The 21,065-nt window shown below is 55.5% G+C and overlaps 1 protein-coding gene across 1 annotated transcript in view; it reads left to right on the forward strand.

The window, feature by feature from the left end:
* Positions 1 to 13,720, forward strand: part of TIMM50 (translocase of inner mitochondrial membrane 50) — a 49,778-nt gene extending 36,058 nt beyond the window's left edge. Inside the window, exons 6-11 of the mRNA XM_039510723.1 lie at positions 1,300 to 1,419; positions 4,061 to 4,165; positions 5,689 to 5,787; positions 10,187 to 10,343; positions 11,030 to 11,136; positions 12,380 to 13,720. Of these exons, the coding sequence (XP_039366657.1) occupies positions 1,300 to 1,419; positions 4,061 to 4,165; positions 5,689 to 5,787; positions 10,187 to 10,343; positions 11,030 to 11,136; positions 12,380 to 12,481 (690 nt within the window). The 3' untranslated portion in view covers positions 12,482 to 13,720. The remainder of the gene's footprint in view (positions 1 to 1,299; positions 1,420 to 4,060; positions 4,166 to 5,688; positions 5,788 to 10,186; positions 10,344 to 11,029; positions 11,137 to 12,379) is intronic.
* Positions 13,721 to 21,065: the final 7,345 nt, after the last annotated feature.

Consider the following 21,065-nt stretch of genomic DNA (forward strand, 5'->3'; position numbering starts at 1 on the left):
TGTATTGAAAATTTGGAAGGGCCCACTGTGATCCTAGCCTGCCCTCCTGAATAGCGCAGGCCAGAGATCTGCCCTCAAATTATTCCTTTTGAGCGAGAGCTTTTTTTTTTCTTTTTTAAATCCTATCTTGATTTTAAAATTCCCAGTGATGGAGAATTCGCTGTGACCCTTGGTAAGTTGATCCAGTGGTTCGTTACCCTCCCAGTTAAAAACATGTGCCTTATTTCCAGTCTAAATGGGTCTAGCTTCAAAAAAAGGTTTTCTCCTTCGTCTTGCCGAGATCAGCACCCAGGCTTTTGTGTTCTTCCCCCTACAACGGTTGATGCTGCCCCGAATGTGTAGGTGTCAAGCTCTCTGTGTTGTGAATTTCATCGGCTATTCCAGGGTAGAAACTCTCCAACCTGAACCGTGGCCTGCCCCTTACACCTGGGCAGCTAAAAATCTCTTCACATCAGCAACTTTGCTCTCATTAGGAACTCACGTTCTTGTTAACGCTGCCAGCTTCTTGAGCCGTCTTCGCAGGGAAGGCGGAGAGGCCGCTTCCAGGCACGAATGGATAGCGGAGGACCATTTTAGACCTCATTTTAGAGTGCTCCTGCCAATGAAGCACTGTTCACACCAGTGTTTTTCGTCGGCAAAACTTTTGTCGTTCGGAGAGAGTGTTTGTTTTTTTCACACCCCTGAACCACAGACGTTTTGTCGCTCAGTTTCCAGTGTAGACAAAGCCTTGGTTTCAGGGGGATGCAGATAGGGAAGACTGTACCAGATTGGGAGGGGACCTGTGTTCTCTGAAATCTCCCTTGTTAGTTTTTGAGGCAAGCTGTAACGAGGTGTTAATGGTGTTCTCCTGTTTCCTCTGATTAAACAGACGCCTTGTACAACAACTGGGAGTCGCAGGCATTTTTTCCAAAGCCGATAGGTTACGAGGTCAGCGTGGGGAGGGGGTCGAGGAGAGCAGGGAAGAAAGAGAGCAGCAGATGTTCAGATCTGGATTGAAACTGCCCCTTCCTCTGCCACCTGTCAGTAACACTCAGGTATTCAGGGGCATGAGAGTAGCATCTTGGGAACTAAAGCTTTCCAGGAAGGAGGAAGTGCCAGTGGAAGGGGCTGGATGTAGGGATGAAATAAACGATATCCGTGATGCAGGAATTCTGTATCTCGCCCATGCATGTTAATACAGTGTGCCGGATAGCCATGTATAGCCATGTTCTTCTGCCCTGCTGCCCCAAGCTCCTCCTTATCTGCCTTCCTCATGCACCTGTAACTCCTTTACTGTCTTCCTGGGGCTCTTTCCTGCAGATGATTATAGAGCCCACCAGCCCAAAGCTGCTTCCAGACCCCCTGAAAGAACCGTACTACCAGCCTCCCTACACCCTGGTCATCGAGCTTACAGATGTTTTGCTCCATCCCGAGTGGTCGGTAAGTCAGTCTCTCTCCCCTTTGCCGTCCCCCTTTCTGGAGAGTGTGTTTCGGGGGGAGGAGGGCTCCTTCCCTCAAATTCTTTGTGTGTTATTTCAAGTGCTTTCGCGACAGACACATGGGGGGAGGCAGTGGGTTACTGCGTTAGCTGAGATCCTGCTAGATCGTAAATGAAATCTAGATTAGTGGTCCCAGCATGGCGTCTGTTTCTTCCTTATAAAGGGCCACTCTATAGGTTCACACAATGGTCAGACCACAAGTAGCTTCCTAGGAAAAGCCTTTGGTACTGCTAGTCAGGAATGGGGGTACAATTCTGTGCACAGAGAGCCCAGATGGGCAGCAGGTTAGGACTGGTGGGTGTGTGTGGGTGTAGCCTGGAATTGGAGTTGCACATCAGGATCAGTGGGCTCTGGCAAAGCTCTGTTCCGTATGGATAGTTCACTGACTTCAGCTGAACTGACCCTTGCTTTTATTTCGGGAGTGCTAGCTGGACTCCAGGCCATTCCCGCAGATCTAGCAGCTGTAGCAAACAGAAGCTGTGCGTTGCCCACTGGGAGTGGGGAAGATGGACCCCTGTCTGCATGAGCCTAAAAGCTGTCAGTAACTAAACCTCTTCTCAGCAGGCTGCTTCTGAGAGGAGGGGACATCTGGTTGCGGGGGAGCCAGCTGCATGCTGGACACATGCAGGCCTTCTGCTGTGTAAATGGGTGTGCTGCTTCAGCAGATGCGCTGGGCCAGAGAGGAGGGTGGTGCCAGCAGAGACGAGGAGGGATCGCATTTGCTCCATCTTTCAAACTTTGGGTTCCTCTCCAGGACATTACAGCATCTTGAGGCAGGATCGAATGACTGCAGACAGTGATCATAAGCACGTAGGCCTGCTGTCTGACCCAGTGGGTCCAGCCCTAGGTTCTAGCCTAATGCTGGAACAGAGCACCGACAATGGAGAACTCGCCTTGTGGATCAAGCTGTTGAATCCAACGTGCCCCCACTCCCATCTTCATCCCAATCCAGTTTCCCCTCGGCAGTCATTAGATCACAGTGCGTATCTCAGGGTTAGAATATGGCTTCGATCCGCCTCTTGGGAGCTGCTGCTTAGTTTGGTTGTGGAAGTCCTGAACTACATTGGTTCCCAAACTTTTCCAGACCCCAACTGCATTTGAGCTCCCCTCCTGGTAATGCGGCCCCCTGGCTGCGGGGAGAAGGGGGCCTGCACTGCCCTCACCCTGGACAGCAGCATCTCCCATGTCTTGCAGGGTTGAGCCCAGCACCCTCCCCCAGGTATTGCGGCCTGGTGCACATATTAGTGCCACTTGGGGTTAGCCCATCCATCGTCCCTCTGAAGGTGGAGACAGAGGGGTGAACAGGTCAGATTTGATTCTCATTGTGACCTAGCACGTGTGGTCGCCACACCACTCTGGTTCGGCCCATGGACGGCCCAAAGGTAACGGGCATTGCATCACGAGCCACTTAACTAGTGTGAACTGGATGCATTTAACTTGATCACAAAACAGCGATTTGCAAGTAAGCAAGGGAAGGGAGGCCATAGCCGTGGAGAGAAGTGCTAGCGTTCCAGGATAGGCTGGGAAGTCTGGAGTTGTCTGTGGATTTGAAGGACAGCTGATCGCTCTATTTCAGCGGGCTGGCCAGTCCTCGCTCTTGCACAGAGGGGAGCTCGTGGACAGAGCAGTGCTGCCAACTCCCAATAACCCTGACACCACTCGCGTGTTTGAGTTGCTAACTCGCCAGCCACGGCGCAGGGCGTCTTTGGGATCTGAGCATTGGTTTAACACACCGTCTGTCGGGTTGTGGTCCACAGAGCAGGCCTGCCCAGTGCTTGGACCAACAAAGACACCCAAACAGGTGGGGAATGAAGGGTTTGAGAGAGTTGCATCCTTCCACCGGCTCCCCTTTCTCCATTGCATCAAACAAGCTGCTTGTGTTCATTCTCAAGGCCCTTCACGGCCTCTCCCCTACCTGTCTTCTGTAGTTCGCTATTGAGAAGTTGACTCCTGCCTCCGATCAGCCCCCGGCACCAGCCGCCCACTTGTGAAAGTCTCAAACATGCACCTTTGTGCTCCTGTCCATGCTGCTTGCGAGGAGTTCTCTGTACACATCCGCCCGATTAACTTCCCACGGGTCCCTCCTTCAAACTCCTTTCCCATGAGGCCTACAGAAAAATCGACTTGTTGGGTCGCTGCGGTGATGAGACCACTGGCTGCTATGCCGAGCGGTGTCGTCGTGGTACTGCCCCATTGGTCTGTGTGTCTGTCTTGGATTGTCAGCCCTTTGGGACAGGGATCGTCTTTTTGTTGTGTGTGTGTCCAGTGCCTGGCACAATGGGGTCCTGCTTCTATGCCCTACAATAAGATGGGATACGGCAGGCCCTGTGATAATGCGTGAGTCGGGGGGGGGAAGGGGACATCCCATGAAGAACCGCTGGCCTCTTTCCTAGGCTACCGTGTGCCTTATTCCCCCTGTGCTCTCTCCATGCTGCTTGGCAGCCCCAGAGCGCTCGGCTGCTCTCCCTGCTGGACAATGTGATGCCGCCGATATCAGCCTCTCTGCTGAAAATCAGCTCCTGTCCTTCCCTAGCGAGTTGTCATCTCATGGCTTTTCTTTCCGTCCCTCCCTTTGTCCTCAGCTAGTAACCGGCTGGCGCTTTAAGAAGAGACCTGGCATTGACAGTCTGTTTCAGCAGCTGGCGCCGCACTATGAAATAGTCATCTTCACGTCAGAGACGGGCATGGTGAGTGCCGGGGGGCATGAGCGGTGTTGTCCTCTCAGACAGGTGCAGCTGGCATGCCCTGGCTAAAAGAGGGGGTGGGAGAGACTCTGGCAAACCTGGCTGTGAGGCGTACAGATGGGGACGTGCTGGGCTCCTTGTGTTCGCGACTCCAGCCGTTGGGCTGGCACCCTGGTTTGTGGCCCTTAAACCTGGGGCTTGGGGGGAGGGTTGGTTTAGCCCAGTGTAGGGGAGTTGATTGTTTATAGCCAGACTCCCAGGAGCAAGTGTCCCCCTTGCTGTGCTAGGCAAAGTCTCTGCATACTCTTGACCTGCCTTCAGTAGATAGCTGGGGCGTGAATGGCGGAGTTTGGACCATGCCACTGCTCATTTGAATCTATGTGGACCCCATCTTCTCCATTCACCCTGTTGAATTGGGGCTATTGCCGTGCTAATTTGGTGAGACTTTCCGCGAGAAGGGGGGATGTTTGCATCCATCAGGCAAAAAACCCTGCCCTTGTTGGAACCTGCTGAGGGAACAGCATGCATCTGGCCAGCTGTGCTGCCCTCAAAGCGTGTCAAGGGACTGGCTGGCCCGTGCTATGATCCGGCATAGCTTCCCCTTTGGTGCACTGCGGGGTGGATTCCTGCAGGCTGCCCCAGCAAAACACACCAGCTTCACGAGACCTGTCTGAACCCAAGTCCACAACGGGGCACTCGGGTGTGCACAGCCACGGGCTGCCTCTCTGTCTCCAGAATGGTTAAACGCCCCATCCAGTGTTGCCTATGATATTTGTGTGAGTTGTGGGCTGGGGAGATGCCAGCTTTTGTGGACTCTGCTGGAGACCTTGGTAATTACTAACCTTTAACTAACCGTGCCTTGTTCCTCTCCACGTTCCTGACCAGTGCCTTTTCTAACCTCCTCCCTAGTGCACGTGTTTCTTGTGTTACTACTGCCAAACTTGGCCGGCTGTGACATCAAGCTGCGCGGTGGATTTGGGGGTGTATCAGGGTGACTGAAAAGCGCATCCATCTATCTGATTTTCTGCCAGAAAATGCCCTTTTCCCAAAATGGAAGTTTTCCATGGGTAAATTTCTGTTTTACCGAAAAAAAATTGATTGTTTTCTGTTGGGAAAATCAAAATCATGGCTCCCCAACTGCCCATGTTGTGTGAGTTTCACGTTCTGCCTCCAAAAGCTGAATTTTTTTTTGTTTTGGTTCTCTAAAATGCACTTTTTCTGAAATCTCTTCCCAGGAAAAATAGCACCTTTTTGACCCCGTTTGGGATGAGGCTTTCCCCAAAACTATTACATGTTTCACTGGAAGATATTTCCATTGTCCAGCCAGCCATATGCATTAAGTTGTCCCGGACTTCTGAAACCTGTGCCTGGTTTTCTTTAGCTTCACATATCTACATGCTACTACTCAGAAGCTCTGTTGTTGACCCCTAATATTTTTCAAGATGTGTCTATGAGCTGTGGATTCATTTAAGCCTTGAGGGTTGTCTGGTACAGGCCTTGAATCACCCCTCTTCTTTCTCCTCCAGACGGCATTCCCCCTCATTGACAGCGTGGATCCTCATGGATTCATCTCCTATCGGCTTTTCCGAGATGCCACCCGTTACATGGATGGACACCACGTTAAGGTATCTTTACTGGGGGTTCTGGCTTGAATAGTTTCGCCGCTTCCTAGCGCTGGAGACCCAAAATAATCTCAGAACTCATCTATGCTGCAGTGAGCAGGAAACTGACCGGGTCTGACTGCTTCATGCGATTTGTGGTTAACGTGCTGCTTTCAGACCATTGCCTACGTATCCTGATGTAACCTCGCCCTCTAGCTCTGCCGATGCCCCTGCTGTTCCAGTCTTGGACTAGTCACACGGCTCTGCCAGTTAACTTCAGTCTTTCCCCATCAGAGGCTCACGGTGCCGAGCTTTTCCAGCTTATGTAGTGGGTTTTGTGTTGTGAGCCTCAGCAGCTAAAAAGCATGTAAGCTTCTGCACCAGCCGATTCATCCCCGTAGAAGCATACACCAAAAAACCTTTTTACAGCTTTCTCGAGTAAAGGCTGTAAACTGCTGAGCTGAGACAGAGAGGTCCTCATCCGAGGGTATGATGGAGGCAGAAGTAGCAGAGAAATCTTCCATTGCCCCTGGCGCTTGCTGGGGGAAGTGGTTGAAAGGGAAATGGAGTCTCCTTCATTGAGTAACCCCAGCTTTGTGCAGCTGTAACCCCGTCTAGCTCTGAGTCATGTCTGCTGACTTCACCGATGCAAATTCTAGTGTGTGTCTGTCAGAGGATGTGACCATTCTGGCTGTAATCTTGCTTTGAAAGGTGACCGATGGCTGGGGGAGCATGCTGGCTTTGTGCCCTTCGATACACAAGGAAGGCCTCTAGGGACTTCATTTTCTAGTTTTGTTCGTTCACTGGGGCTTCTTAGGGTGAGGACTCTTAGGGTACGTCTACACTTGGCCACAGGGCAGACTGTGGGGATGTGAATTGCAGAACAAACAGAAGTACTGTGCTGATATTTCTGGTGGGAACTAAAAGGTACCTCGTTTGCACTAACACAGTCCTCTCCATTAATGCAAAGTTAGGTACCTTTTAGTTCATACTGGGGGTAACTAGAGTGCAATACCTCAGCGCGCTCTGCAGTTCACACTCCCCGTAGTCTGAAGTGTAGGCAAGACCATAACCTCAGGAAAATTAATCAAATGAACGAATCCACTTCAAATACACACCTTTCGTTAAACTGCATTACATCCCCGTGTGAGCAGTCTCACTCCGAATTAGTGGCCTTCAATTGGTTGACATTAATTTAATGTGGAAGTGAATTAAGATAAAATGAATTCAAGTCCCTTTACGTCTGAATTTAAAGCATCCATGAGGGTAGAGCCCTGCGCAGATACAAAAATGTGGATCTGCAACTGATCTGCGAAGATGGTTGGTAATACAACTGCATCCGCGGATGCACATATCTATGGATAAAAAGTGGATATCTGTGGATTTCCAGGGCTGTACAAATGGGTGTGATGCAATTTAGCTAATCCACCTAAAAGTTAATTGGGATTAATTTTCCTGGATGTCTTCATGTAGACAAACTCTGGTTTTGTCTGCTCTCCAAGACCCTATGGAGAACTGGCAAACTGATGACATTGCAGATGCCGAAGAAATGACGCCAGATTCAGAGGCGAAAGCGACTTTTGTTTCAGATGTTTAAAACTTTTTGTTTGAGACAATGGCCAATAAACTCAAACACTCGAGAGAACTGTCTTTCCATCTGACAAGGCTCCTCATCGGCCCTTCTCCATCATCCAGCACAATCAAGGGACAATCAGGCTTAATATTTCCGGCTTTAAAAATTAGCAGAATTGCAAGGGGGGCGGCCAGGTAAAGGAGAAAAACTGGGGAAAAGGCAATTTGTTCCCTTGTGCAGGTCACCTTTAAAACCAAGGCAGCTGCTCTGAGCTTTGCTGCTTCAGTACGATGTAGATCCCTGCCTGATTGTGCTAGATTATTACCAAACCCCAGAGCTTTCCCTTGACTGACTTGATGCATTGGTTGTGTTTAACAAGGGGCCCCTCTCAGCTGTCAGCCGTCCAGAAACATGCTGTATGTTAATTTCAGTTTGTCTCAGCGGCTGGTGTGCGGCGGGGGGGAGGGGAGGCCCTCCTGCACTTTGCTCTGTCCTCCGGTGAGTGATGGTACGTACAGCGTCTGCCTGCTGCCTCGTTGCCACAGTGGCAGAATGTGAACATGGAGACGATCCGTGACAGCCTTGTCTACCCTGACCTTGTATTCCTGTGTGTCTGCCACTCGGGCTCTCTGAATCCAGCAGAAGGCTTGAGTCTCTGTGACTTCTAGACATGCATGCACAGCTGCCTGGCTGGACATTAAAACTCTCCCAGGCAGCTGACGCCCCTTTTGGGATGTAGGCAGCTCGAAATTCAGCGCTGCCCTGTGCTTTCTCCCGCTCTGAGCGCAGTCGTGTTAGCCTTGGTTCCCCATGTGATGCCCGACGGCCGTGAAATAGTCCCATATCACCTCTGCATCTAGGCAGTGCTGTGCCCGTGAAAAGCTGCCCTCTTTCCCCAGCCCTTGCCTCATGCGCTGCAATTCGAACACCGCTGTCCGCGCTCCACAATAGAGCAGGGATGTTTTGCTTTGCTATGGACCTTCTGTCTCTCTTTCCCCCGCACACGCCCTCCCTCCCGCTCACCTCCCATCTGCTGTCCCGGGGTGGGCAGGGCGTCCTTTTCTCTCAGGGCAGCTCTCTCTGTGTTTTGATTGTTTGTGGATTTTGAAGGGGGCGGGGCGGCTTTGCAAGGAGCAGCCCTGCTGTTCCATCCAAGATGTCGCAGCTTTAGAAAGAGCTTGCTGGTACCGTAACCGGGATTCGTTCCCCAGCGGGACGTTTGTTTTGTTTACGACTGGAATATCGCGGAGGAGGGGACAGGGCGACAAGTGTGTAAATCAGAGCTGGAGGCGGCGGCGCGGTACTGCCCTGTTTACTGCTGGCACTACCGAAAAATAATAATAATAAAAAAAATTCTGGGTTAACTTAGCTTTTAAATCCATTGCCCTGTCGTCACTTCTGTGCTATTACCAGCCCATGTGCAGCGATGGGATGCTGCGAAGCACGCTGTGAATATACATCCCTCCCCACTACCAGTCCTAGCAGGGAATGTAGACCCCTGCAGCAATCACAAGACGACTCCCCTCCCCCGCCTTCCAGGGTGTTTCTCTTTTCCATTCCCTGTCTGAGCAGCGCTAGCAAGGTCATGCAGTGATCCAGACACTGCATGGGGGAGGCAGTGCAGCCTAGTGGATAGTGCACTGGATTAGGACGTGAGGCCTGGGCTCAGTCCCTGGTTCTGCCACCGGCCCCCTGGGTAAGTTACTTCCCCTCTCTGCCTCTGTTTCCCCATCTGTAAAATGGGGGCTAATGATCCTGGCTTCCTTGGTGAAGTGCTTTAAGCTCTAAGGATGGAAAGTGCTAGATGGGAACTAGTGGTTGCTGTTGGATTCCTGGCCTTCTGCACCGCCCAGTGCCACAGGTTGCTCTTTTGTTCCGGCTTCACCAGCCTTTACAGGACCCCTCAGTCATTCTCGCTATGGGATGGAGAGGAAGGGTCTGACTAGCATCTCTCCCCTCCCCTCTCCCCTGTCATCGTTGCTCTAAGCCACCCCGCAGAGCCGACTGGCATCCTTCCACACACACACACCCAGCCCTGGATTTTTAGGGCTCGCCACGTCGATCTGGAACAGCGAACCACGACGCTGACCCACAGCCGTAACGACTGCGCTTTGCCCGCAGTGCTAGGGATCTGTGTGCTATGGGGCGGGACCCCTCGGGCGGAGCAGGTGGCTGGAGTGAGTCGTTGGTGGCTTTCTTGAACAGTTTTGCCTGGTGTGAGCCCCGGAAGCTGTGCTGAGCCAGCGGCAAGCTGCCCTCCTTGTGTAGCCCCTAACATGGGGGACTAGCCTGTCTAGGCAGAGGAACAGCCTCCTTAGAGAGAGGAGGGTGACCAGAAACGCCCTTGGGTCAACATGCAGACTCTACCGTCCCTGAGGAGAAAAGTCCTAGGATTTCCCCCTCCCCCAGCCTCACATGCCCTGGGCCTGAGGCTGATCTATCCCCGTGGTAGCTGGACCCCCCAGGGCGTCCGGAGCTGTGTCTGATTGACTTGTCTGAAGGCCCTCGGGGGCGGGCCCCCCACTTCCAATGGGTGCCATGCCCATCCCCTCGGGCTGCATCTGCCGGCGTTTTCCCTGCCGCCTTCCAGCCACAGAGGAAACTCTAGGACTGAAAGTCTAGAGCAGTCGCTGATTTTCGAACTGCCCTGTCGGTCTGGACCCACTGAATGCTCCTGTTCAGGAGAAGGGCTGCAGTGGAGGGGCTGGGGCGAGGGGATGGAAGCCCAGCCTAGGCTGGGCGGGGGGGAGATCTGTCTCCTGGGCTGTCCCTGCAGTGCCCCGTGGTGCCAGCTGCGTCGGGTGCTGGAGAGCGCAGGTTTCAGCTTCTGTCCCGTGTCTCCGCGTCTAGGATATTTCCTGCCTGAACAGAGACCCCGCCAAGGTGGTGGTGGTGGACTGCAAGAAGGAGGCATTCCGCCTGCAGCCCTTCAACGGCATGGCACTGAAGAAATGGGATGGCGGCTCCGACGACAGGACGCTCTTCGACCTCGCCGCCTTCCTGAAGAGTAAGGGGGGGAGGGGGTGTCCCTCTGCCAGGGGCTGCCGCTGGCGTGGGGGGGCGCTTGGCGATGAAATCGGACCGGATCATCGCGCCGTAAGGCCATGGGACGGTTACACTCAGCGACTGCCTGACCCGTTCCTGTGGGCGAGGGAACACTGGGTTTATATCTGGAAGGTCCAGGAGTTAGTCCCCTTCCAGCTGCTCCCTAAGTTCCCGCAGAGAGCAGGTCTCTCGGGCCTCTCTCCTGGGAACGGGCAGCATTTCAGAGAGGGGCCTAGACAGAGGCACCAGAATGGGGGACCAGGGGGACCTGGCCCATCCACTTTTTGGCCCTCCCCTGGGGCACTGCCCCTTGGAAACTGGAGCCCGGGGAGCTGTGGACCCTCCGCCTGCCCTGGGTGGGTGCCCTGGGGGCTGCTCTTGGCACCCCCCCATCCTCCCCACGCAGGTGGAGGGACCTGGGTCCAGCTTCTGGCTTGGCTGGGGGGGTGGGGCCTCAGTGGAAGAGGTGGGGCAGGGGCGGGGCCACAGAGTCCATCGCCCCTGGGTCTAGACCCTCTGACCCTAGCAGGACCGTAATGCTGCATATACGCACGCAGTGCAGAATCCCTGCCTCCCGGCCCGGCTTTGTCTGACGTGTTCGCATACCCATGCTCAGCTTCTCCTTCCCCACCTCTCGTTGCCCGACAGCTATTGCCTTGAGCGGGGTCGAGGATGTCAGGACGGTGCTGGAGAACTACTCGATGGAGGACGACCCGCTGGAAGCGTTTAAACGCAGGCAGTCTCAGCTGGAGCAGGTAAGGGCGCCGATCTCGCGGCTCCTGCCGCCCCGGCTTAGGCTGTGGCACCTGAAGGCAGGGGGTAGCATGGAGCCTGTCCTCAGAGCCTTGGAGGATGGGATAATGTTTGTACTACAGCAGCGTCTTCCGGTAACGAGATCGGGGCCCCTTTGTGCCGATGCTGCGCAGACAGAACAGAGCTTAATCTAAATAGACAAGACACAGCAAGGGTCAGGAGGGGGTGTTGGGAGCAGGGTAGGTTCCTACTCGCTAGTCACGTGGAATAGAATAGTGTGTCTTGTTTTTAATCTGTTGAAATGTGGCAAGATCCCCCCGGCTTGCTTGTGGAAACCCTAGACAGATGTCTCGACGGTGATGAGGAACCAGTGACGCGAGGGGAGGGGGGTGCAGCTGGGAGCACTGGCCAAGTCCTTCCCCGGGAAGCATTAGGAAGGCTTCAGGGGCTGCTCTGCACGCAGGTATCCTATCGCCGTGGCTAGATTGGCTTGGAAACTTACCGGAATCAGCCCTCCCGAAATAAGTACCTTGCTACTGGGCTAACTGCATCCACGCTAAGGGTTGTCCCGCTTTAATGATAGCTGTGTCGGAACCAATGTAGTTGTTACAATCGTCATGAAAAAGCCCTAGCTTTTCGTCAGTAGCTCTCGGAGAGCTTTACAAAGGAGATCAGTATTGTACGCACGGGGAAACCGAGGCCTGGAGTAGAGAAGTGACTGGCCCAAGGCCAGCCAGCAGCAGAGCTGGGAAAAGAAACTGGCGTTCCCGCAAGCCCCTCAACTGTATTTCACCTGTCAGGCTCACCCTGATGCTGAGCATATCAGTGACAGGCTCACCTGTGTGTAACTAGCGTGTGCTCACTCACATCTCAGCCTGGCTGGATGTGTGCTGGCAAGAGCCATCACCTCCCGTTGGATTTTGGTGCAATGATTTATCGCTTGCGCATCATCTGTTGAAGGCTGGGGCAGAAGGATGGGCTGGGGGTGAAAGCACAGGGGTGGCAATCCGCTCTTGAGCGTGTTCCCACTTCTGCCACCAACTCCTTGTGGGAACTTGGACGATCACTTCACCTCCCTGGCTGAAATCACGCCTGAGTCACCGCCCGGGAGCTGTGGCATAGACAGGGCTCAGTGGCTAATAGTGGAAGGCTCAAGGAAGCCCTCAGCTCGGTGCTGTTGGGGCCGTGTGGGGCTGGGAGCACGCCCCAGTAACGCAGGCCTTGTCTCCTTCCCTGTGCGTGCAGGAGGAACAGCAGCGGCTCGCCGACCTCTCCAAGAACAAGAAGCAGCAGCTTTTCCTGGGCTCCCTGGCAAGCCGGCTATGGCCTCGGTCGAAGCAGCAGTGACACTCTCCTGTGCAGCCCCACCCGCTTGTGGACCGTCAGAGCAGCGTGGTCTGGGGGGTGGGGTTCCAGCCATGGCATCTCATCTACAAGGCCTGCAGAACTGCCTTCAGACTTAGCCTGTTCCAGACCCGCTCTGCGGGGCGGCGAGCCGGCCGGCAGAGAGTCCCACGCCGGCTCTACGGTGGCCTAGTGGGGCCTGTGTGTCTGCAGAGAAATGGACTTATCTCAGTACAAATAAAGGGGGGTGGGGAGGGTCACTCCCTAATTAGCTTCTAGATCTCGCCCCCCCTCTGTATCGTGTTTCCTTCAGACGAGAGAGAGGACCGTGCTGCTCCTGTTGGCGTGAATGGAACCAGTGGGACGCACGCTTCAAATAAACGGTCATCTTTCTACAGGCGGCTTACGGCGCGGCCCTGCTTTGCTCTTCTCCCTTAGGCGTGGAGGGGGGTAGGAGGTGGTGTCCTGTGTGGGACGGGCAATTGAGCCGTTCACTCACTACAAGAGGCACCCGCCTTAGCCCCCTCAGAGTTTGCCAAGGACTGGTGGAGCTGGGGCCACAAACCCTCTTTTGGAAGGGCGGCGGGAGGTAGATGGGGCACAGATTGTCCAGTCTCAGTGCAAGGGGAGCAGGCACTCCCGATGATCTGCTCCCTGCCAGACCGGATGGGGCAGGGGTGGCTGGCCCCACACGCACTGGGAGAGTGTAGAAACAAGACGGGCGAATGGCCGTGAACCTATAAACTGCACCTCCAGCTCGAGACCATCAGGCCCCTCCCGTTTCAGGGCTAAGCGTGACCCCTGCCTGTCCAGGGGCCAGACTACAGACAGTCACTGCAGCCTTCTGCCCTCTGTTGGAGCCGTCACCTAATACCCAAGTGAGCTTCTCTTCCGTGTCCTTTAAATGTTCCTTCCCCCAACCCTGCCGCCGGCCGTGCTCGGGGGAGGTTTAGGTAGCACGCTCCCACCTCTGGTCTGACATCCATTTCCCCAGGACAACTGCACTGACCTTTCCCACTCCAGAGCCGGGTTTGCCTGTCCCTGTTAAATAGACTGGCTTCACTCTGCATTTTGGTGCCTGGGGGGAGGACAAGGCCTCGGGCAGATTGGCCCCCAACCCCCTCAAGCAAAGTCTATGACTGCGTGAGGCTGGAGCAGCCTTGTTTTTGTCCTAAGCATCGTTGTAAAGTATAAATGCCAGGGGCTTCTAACGACAATAAACCCACCGTAGAGTTGGAGCCACAAAAGCGTGTTTGAATTTTTAAGTAAGATCCTTGGGTTTTTTCCCTGTCCCTTCCTGCAGTTGGAAGGAAGTGACCGGAAGCGATTGACAGCCTCCTGGGTTCAGAGGCAGCCATCGCTTGGCGTGGGGACTTGTGTATTATTTGAAAGGAAACAGATGGGGAAGGACAGTTCCAAGTGGGGTGAATCCCTGGGTGTGTGTTGCATGATGCAGGTTAAAATTGCAGTTGTGGAAGCGGCTGGAAGGGGGAGTGTTCCTGTTTTGATTCAGGAAAACAGGTCCTAGTTTCTATCCCAAGACCAAAGCTGGATGTAAACAGGAAAGTAAACAGATTGGGATGAGCAGACGCAGCGTTTCCTTAAACTGGTGGGATTGGTTCACTCCGATTCCAGTTCAGGCGGGCTCTGCCGGCTAGAACTCGGATTACGGCGTGGTCCATGCTGGCATGGCTGCGCCGGTATCGCCCGTACGCCTGGAAGTTTAACGCTTTCGGCAGACCAGGGTTCGAGCTCGGCACTGCGCCAGGGTGAAGTTTACCAGCCCACCTAGTCAATCTGCCGGCGCAGCTGGGAAGTCGCTGGATATCTAATTCACCCGTCAGAATAATTTCCCTCGCCTCCCCGCTTTGTCCCGGCCTGTTTAACGGGATTAACATAATTTAGGGTTTGAATGTAACATTCGCCTCTTGTTTCCACTGCTTAGCCCAAGGGAGTGGGTGAGCTGGGAAAAGCCGTCCCTCCCGGCCTGCCTTTGCCACCCCCCCCCCCTGCCATATTAACACAGCCCCTGGCCCTCCCCCATGACTCAGCTGTCCCGTTTCCCTCAGTGAGGGTTAGTTAATTCAGCCCCTGATCTCCCCTTGCCGGGTTTGTTGTTTCCTCATTCTTCGTGGAAAGAATAAGAAGAAATAAAAGGCACTTCCCGTCAGGAACTGAGCCCGCATCGTTCCCACACTTGACTCCAGCAAGGCAGGCGGAACCAGCCATCCTGCCTTGGCAGGGCTGCTGGGGAGGCGATGGGGTGGGGGTGGGGGGTAGATAAGCAACTGAGTTGTTTTGAACATAAACAGGACACGGGGCTGTAATGTCGCCTGGTTCGCTCGGAGGGGCTGTATTTAGAAAAGCGGCCCGGGGGGGGGGGTGCTGAACAAGTTTGGGCTGTTTGGTGTTCCCCCCCCTTCTCCAGGGTGGAAGGAGGAAGCAGATGCATCTGTAGGAGATAGAGGGAGTGAAGTTTTGGTTCCTCCAGCCTGCCCTTTGGCTCCTGCAGTCAGCTGATCTCTTCCGCATCCCAGGAATGGATCCCTGCGTTCAAAGCCCCAGCAGCCTCTGCTTCCCAGGCAGAAGGAGGGCTGGGGATGACCAGCAGGCAGGGAGGTGCCCAGATCCCACCCCAAAGGGCCCTTTGCGAGATCCCGCTTCCAACTGTGCTCCCTTGTGTCAGGGGAAGGAGGATGGGATTTAGGAGTAGCCAGAGGGTCAACTCTGGTTTTGCTGGAGGCTTCCTTGGCCGTTTGAGAGATGGACTATGAGGTTTCTCCCTCCTTAATGGGAGCAGAGGTGCTGGATCTTCACCAAGGCGAGCCTCTCTGCCGAGAACTCCCCTGCGGCCCCCAGCCCTGGGCTGGTGTATTGGGGTGAGCTCCGAGGGCAAGGGGAGCACGCTTTGCTTCCTGCAGCGCAATGCCCCCAGCCCCATGCTGGGGCTTTGGGGTCAGCGCTGACGGCGGGGGAGAGCGCCCCCCACTGAGCTATCCCGCTCCCTGCAGCGCAGCGCCCCGCTGGCCCTGGAGGAGGAGTCCGGCGCAGAGCTGGCTGCCCCTCGCTGAGGACAGGGTTAACCTGGGCAGCTTTGTGGAGCAGTTAAGAAGCTGCCGTAAGAGTTGCTCTTTCCCCCAAAGCCCCTCTTGATACTGATGGTGTAGCAGCCTCGCGGTGCAGCCAGAAGCTGCTTTCTAAACCGAGTTTTTGCTCTGGCGTCCCCTTGGGCCCGGATCACCGGGAGTGGGATGGGGAGGGGAGAAGCCAGTTCCGCACGCTTCAGCGGTTACCACTCTGAGGCCGCTCCGGAGGCGCGAACCCACTTCTCAGCTCTCCTGGCTGGGGCTTGGTGTAAATGTTAGTGATTTACGGTAGCGCTTAGGCAGCCGGGACTAAGACACGCACCCTGCCCTTGTGTGCATGTGGGGTGAAAAGGGGGTCATGGACATGGCAACAAAAAAAAAATCAATTGACTAATTAAAAATCGAGCGGAGCCGCTGAGCTCGGGGCGTTTTGCGCTGGCTGCAGTCTGCCCAGTGCGACGGGTGCCGCTGCCAGGCCAAATGCTCTCCGTGGCAGGCGCTGCCCAGATGATCCCGTCTGCCAGTGCAACCAGACACAGGGCAGGAGGGGAAACTGAGGCATGGAGCAGGTTCGTGACTTGCCCATGGTCAGCTGGCAAGCCACAAATAGAACCCAGGTGTCCTGGGCTCCCGCTGGGCCATGCTTGCTGGGTAGAGCCCTGGAGCTTGCTTGCCCCAGTGGCTCCCCCATTCCTTGCTTTCCTGTCTCTCACGGGGACTTGGGATGCTGCTGGGTGCAGCGCCCGGGGTGTGATGTTCATCAGGGCAGCTGAGCCCTGCCAGCTCCGTGTTACCCTCCCTCTGGAGCACCCTCTTCCCAGCCGTTGAGGTGCTGCTGTCTGGGGGCCTGGATTACCCCGGGTGCTTCAGCTGAGCTCCGGCAGGCAGGGAGCCCCTGGCACGTGGGTCCTGCTGTCCCATGGGGCTGCAGTGCCGAAAGGGCTTGGGATCTTGCCCATGATTAGTGCAAGGAGCCTCCTCGTCCCTCCCAGCAGGAAGGAAGCGGGTTCCGGGCACCGGGGCTCAGAGCAAGGGAAAATCGCCAGCCCCCACGTTCACATGATCTCAGCCCTTGGCCATTCATGCCCTGGGATGGGCCCCGGGCCAGGCGGCCGTATGAGCAGGGCGGGAGGGTGAAGTGCTGCTGCATTCACACAGGTCAGCCGGTGCCCCACGGCTACGCCCTCCGTCATGCAGGTGGGAGGGCTAAGCAGCGAGGCAAACGCAATGGAGGCTACCACTGTCGCCTGTAACCCGCAGCCCTCCCGATAGCACCTGCCAGGCACTGCACAGCCCCTGACTGAGGTCACGGCCCCCATCCAGCCAGGCGCTTCACACACACCCCACCGGGATAGGGGCCACCTCTCCCGCACGGACACCTAATGAGAGAAAATCCCTGAGAGCTTAGTCTAAGTAGATGAGGTGGGAGGGGAAACTGAGGCACAGAGTGGGACCAGGACTTGCAGCAGCTCAGAGCTGGGGATAGAAGCCATGTCTCCTGCTGCCCATGGCACCAGGCCACCCCACTGCTCCTTCTTATGTCTTCATGTTCACTCAGTTAGGGAGCCTTCCTCTTCAGCCTGCAGCTCCCAGGAGCATCCATTGGAACAGTGCGGGGCCAGCCCCAAGCTGTCCCCCAGCAGCTGTCTGGGAAAGGTGAGGCAGCAATGGCTGGACGCTGCCAGCAGCCTGGGTTTCCCTGCAGCCAGGTCTCATGGGAATGAGCTTCCTGCTTGAGTCCCTTGCCATGTATTTACATGTCCATCCTCCATTCTCCTCACTTTGGGAAGGGAAGGTTGGAGGGCAGAAGCTCTACGGGGGCAGCGTTAAGGCCGTTGGGGTATCTTAGTTGCAAATTTCTCCCCTCCCAGCAACTGGCTCAGGCTCTTTGCAAACTCAGGCAGCATCGCTGTGCCCAGTACATTTGAGGCAGCTTCCCCACTCCCAGAGCATTTGTCCCAGGCTCTCTGCAGACTCAGGCAGTCAGTTACACCTGGGTCACATCTGCAGGCCGAAGAGCCTGAGACTGGCTGCTTTTATTTAGTGAAAGCTGAGACTCTGCTGAGCAGCGACAAGGCCTTTCCCTGCCAACAGGGGCCTGGGAATCCGCCTCTTCCACGCATCGCTCCAGGGCTCGGGTCCCCAGGCCGGGCTGTGTGTCTGAGGGGGGAGCGCAAGCTGTAGTCTCAGTGGGATTGATCAGCGCGGCTCCTGCTTTGTTCAGCATCTGCCGGCAGAGCAGCTTGCGAAGGGGGAGGGAGGCAGGAAACCTCCCGTTCTTCCCTCCAGCGCTGGCCTCCCAGCTTCTTGTGGCTGGAGCCCATGAGGCGGTTCCCCCCCTCCTAGGCCGAACAGAGGCGCCCAGCCCCCGCTGGCCCAGCTGGCTGCAGTGGGGCTCTCTCTGCACTAGGGAGTGGGGGTCGTTCCCCCTTCCCCCAGGCGAGATGAGGGCCTCATTGGGCCGGGTGCTGCACAGACACAGTGAGAGAGCCGGTGACTGGCTTAAGAGTCCCTGCCCCAAACTAGAGGGGAAACTGAGGCACAGGGCTGGGCCTGGCCCAGGGTTACCCAGGCAGCGCCACTGACAGAATGACGGCCCAGGGGCCAGCATGGGGCGTGGGAATCCTGGATTCAACTTTTGGGCTCTCCTGCAGCCTCCCTGGGTGAGCTGGGGCAAGTCTCTTAGCCTCTGTGGGTTTCAGTTCCCCACCTGGGTGCTGGGGATGGTGATATCCAAACCTCCAGGGCGGGGGGTTAAGGACAAATACACTGAAGAGCATAAGGTGCCCAGACACTGTGGTAATGAGGGTCACTGGGCATAAATTGTCGAGAGTAGAAACCAGAGTCCAATGTCCTTTTGCTCTGATCCCAAGACCCCCCTCCCAGGGAATAGAACCCAGGAGTCCTGACCCCCTAGTCTGCCTCCTGCTTTAACCTCTCCACTTTCCTCTCCTCCATCTCCATCTGGCCCAGGGGGCGGGTAGCGGGACTCATTGATTTCATGTTCGTCTGTTGCTTTGAGAGCCGGGAGCTCTGGCGAATCAGAGCGTTAACCTGCCGCTCGCTGGGGCAGCTCGCTGTAGTGCCAGGCGCGGCCCAACTGATTTATATTATATTCTTCTCCATTTCCAGGGCCAGCCAAGGTCTTGCCTCATTGCTTCCTGTTTGCTGTGGATATATGAACTGGCTTCCTGAACCTGTGACTCGACTTCGCCCCCGGCCTGCTGTCCCGGCCCTGGGCTGGACGAGCTGTTGCCCGGTGTCTTGCTGGAAAAGGGCCTCTGAGAGCCAGTCTGCACCTCCACCGCCTGGCTCTGCCTTGCCAGACGCTCAGGGCTCACTTGGGGCACTGAGACAGCAGCGGGGGGCCTCAGCTCTAACCCGATTGTGCTGAGCACCGGACCGCACCCGGGTGAGCGAGTCCTCAGCGTGGGCTCAGATCCATACGGGTATTGCAGCTCCGAATTCAACGGGAGCGAGGTTTGCAGATTGGCGAACCCCTTATTAAATATTGGATTCCCACGTAGGTTCTTACAGCCTAGGATCAAGTCACATCTTCTCTTCGTTCAGCTAAAGCCATCGAGCTCCTTGGGGCTCTCGCTATCCGGCAGGTTTTCTAACCCATTGATCATTCTTGTGGCTCTTCTCTCACCCCTCTCTGATTTATCAACGTCCTCCTGGAATGGTGGGCGTCAGAACCGGACACGGGATCCCAGCAGCGGTCGCACCAGTGCCAAACACAGAGGGGAAATAACCTCACTGCTCCTCCTCGAGATTCCCCTGTGGATGCGTCCCGGGATCATAGAATCATAGAACATCAGGAGGTGTCTAGTCCAACCCCCTGCTCAAAGCAGGGCCAACCCCCAACTAAACCATCCCAGCCAGGGCTTTGTCAAGCTGGGCCTTAAAAAACCTCTAAGGAAGGAGATTCCACCACCTCCCTAGGGAACCTATCCCAGTGCTTCACCACCCTCCTAGTGAAATAGTGTTTCCTAATATCCAACCTAGACCTCCCCCACTGCAACTTGAGACAAAACTGGACACAGTATCCAGATGTGGCCTCACCAGTGTCAAATAGGGGGGAATAATCACTTCCCTCGATCTGCTGGCAACGCTCCTACTAATACAGCCCAATATGCCATTGGCCTTCTTGGCAACAAGGGCACGCGGCTGACTCATATCCAGCTTCTCGTCCACTGTAACCCCTAGATCCTTTTCTGCAGAACTGCTGCTTCGCCAGTCGGTCCCTAGTCTGTAGCAGTGCATGGGATTCTTCCGTCCTAAGTGCAGGACTCTGCACTTGTCCTTGTTGAACCTCATGCGGTTTCTTTTGGCCCAATCCTCCAATTTGTCTAGGTCACTCTGTATCCTATCCCTACCCTCCAGCGTATCTACCTCTCCCCCCAGCTTAGTGTCATCTGCAAACTTGCTGAGGGTGCAATCCATCCCATCATCCAGATCATTAATGAAGATATTGAACAAAAACCAGCCCCAGGACTGACCCGTGGGGCACTCTGCTTGATACCAGCTGCCAACTAGACATGGAGCCGTTGATCACTACCCGTTGAGCCCGACGATCTAGCCAGCTTTCCATCCACATTAGAATCTATCTATCCAATCCATACGTCTTTAACTTGCCGGCAAGAACACGGTGGGAGACCGTATCAAAAGCTTTGCTAAAGTCAAGATCTATCACGTCCACCGCTTTCCCCATATCCACTAAGTACCTTTGCAGCGCTGAGGTGGAAGGAAGTCGCACCCACGAATGAGGGTGGAAGATGCGAGCTGGAGGGATTTCAGACATTTGAATCCTTCCGTGCCGTCTCTTGCTGAAGGAAGGCGACTTGCCGGGGACCATTGAAGCCGGGAGGCCAGTCTGCTCTGCCAATCCGCTGCTGCTCCAACGCAGGTTTCTTGCACCTGCCTCTGGTGCATCTGGTATTGACCACTGCCAGGGCCAGGAAAGCAGGTCAGCTGGGCCTCGGCGCTGATCCCTTGTGGCTGAGGTCTATTGGCAGGGAGGACCGGGCAGTTCCCGGGGCCGGTTCCCCGCTGAGCCAGCCTAGCCCACCGGCTTTGGCGGGAGGGGAGGGGAAAATTCTACATCAGCATGGTTTAAACTAGCTGCCCAGCTCGGCCTGGCAGAGCCGGGAGGGGCTGAGACACGGCCCCCGGAGTCGACAGCCCCAGTTGCAAAGGTGTGTGGGGGGGGTGGGGATGGGAAGAAAAGGGGGTGAGCCCCATCCAACGGGACCCCCGAGCAGTAATGACCTAGCAATTCAAAGGAGCCTTTCCCCTGGAAGGGCCTTGCAGCCATTGTTGGGTGCTCCGTTGCTTCAGCCCATGCTGAAATGCAGCCACCTCTGGGGTGGGGCTCAACAGCTGTTTAACTTCTACACGATGAGTTTCCTGGGCATTAAGGGCAGAGGGGCAGCCTGTCCCCCTGCCCTGGGATTGAACTGGAGCCAGCACCCCCTAGGGGGACAGGTCCCGTATCCCCC

This window comes from Mauremys reevesii, linkage group 22 (assembly GCF_016161935.1).
Source record: "Mauremys reevesii isolate NIE-2019 linkage group 22, ASM1616193v1, whole genome shotgun sequence".
Taxonomy (NCBI): Eukaryota; Metazoa; Chordata; order Testudines; family Geoemydidae; genus Mauremys; species Mauremys reevesii.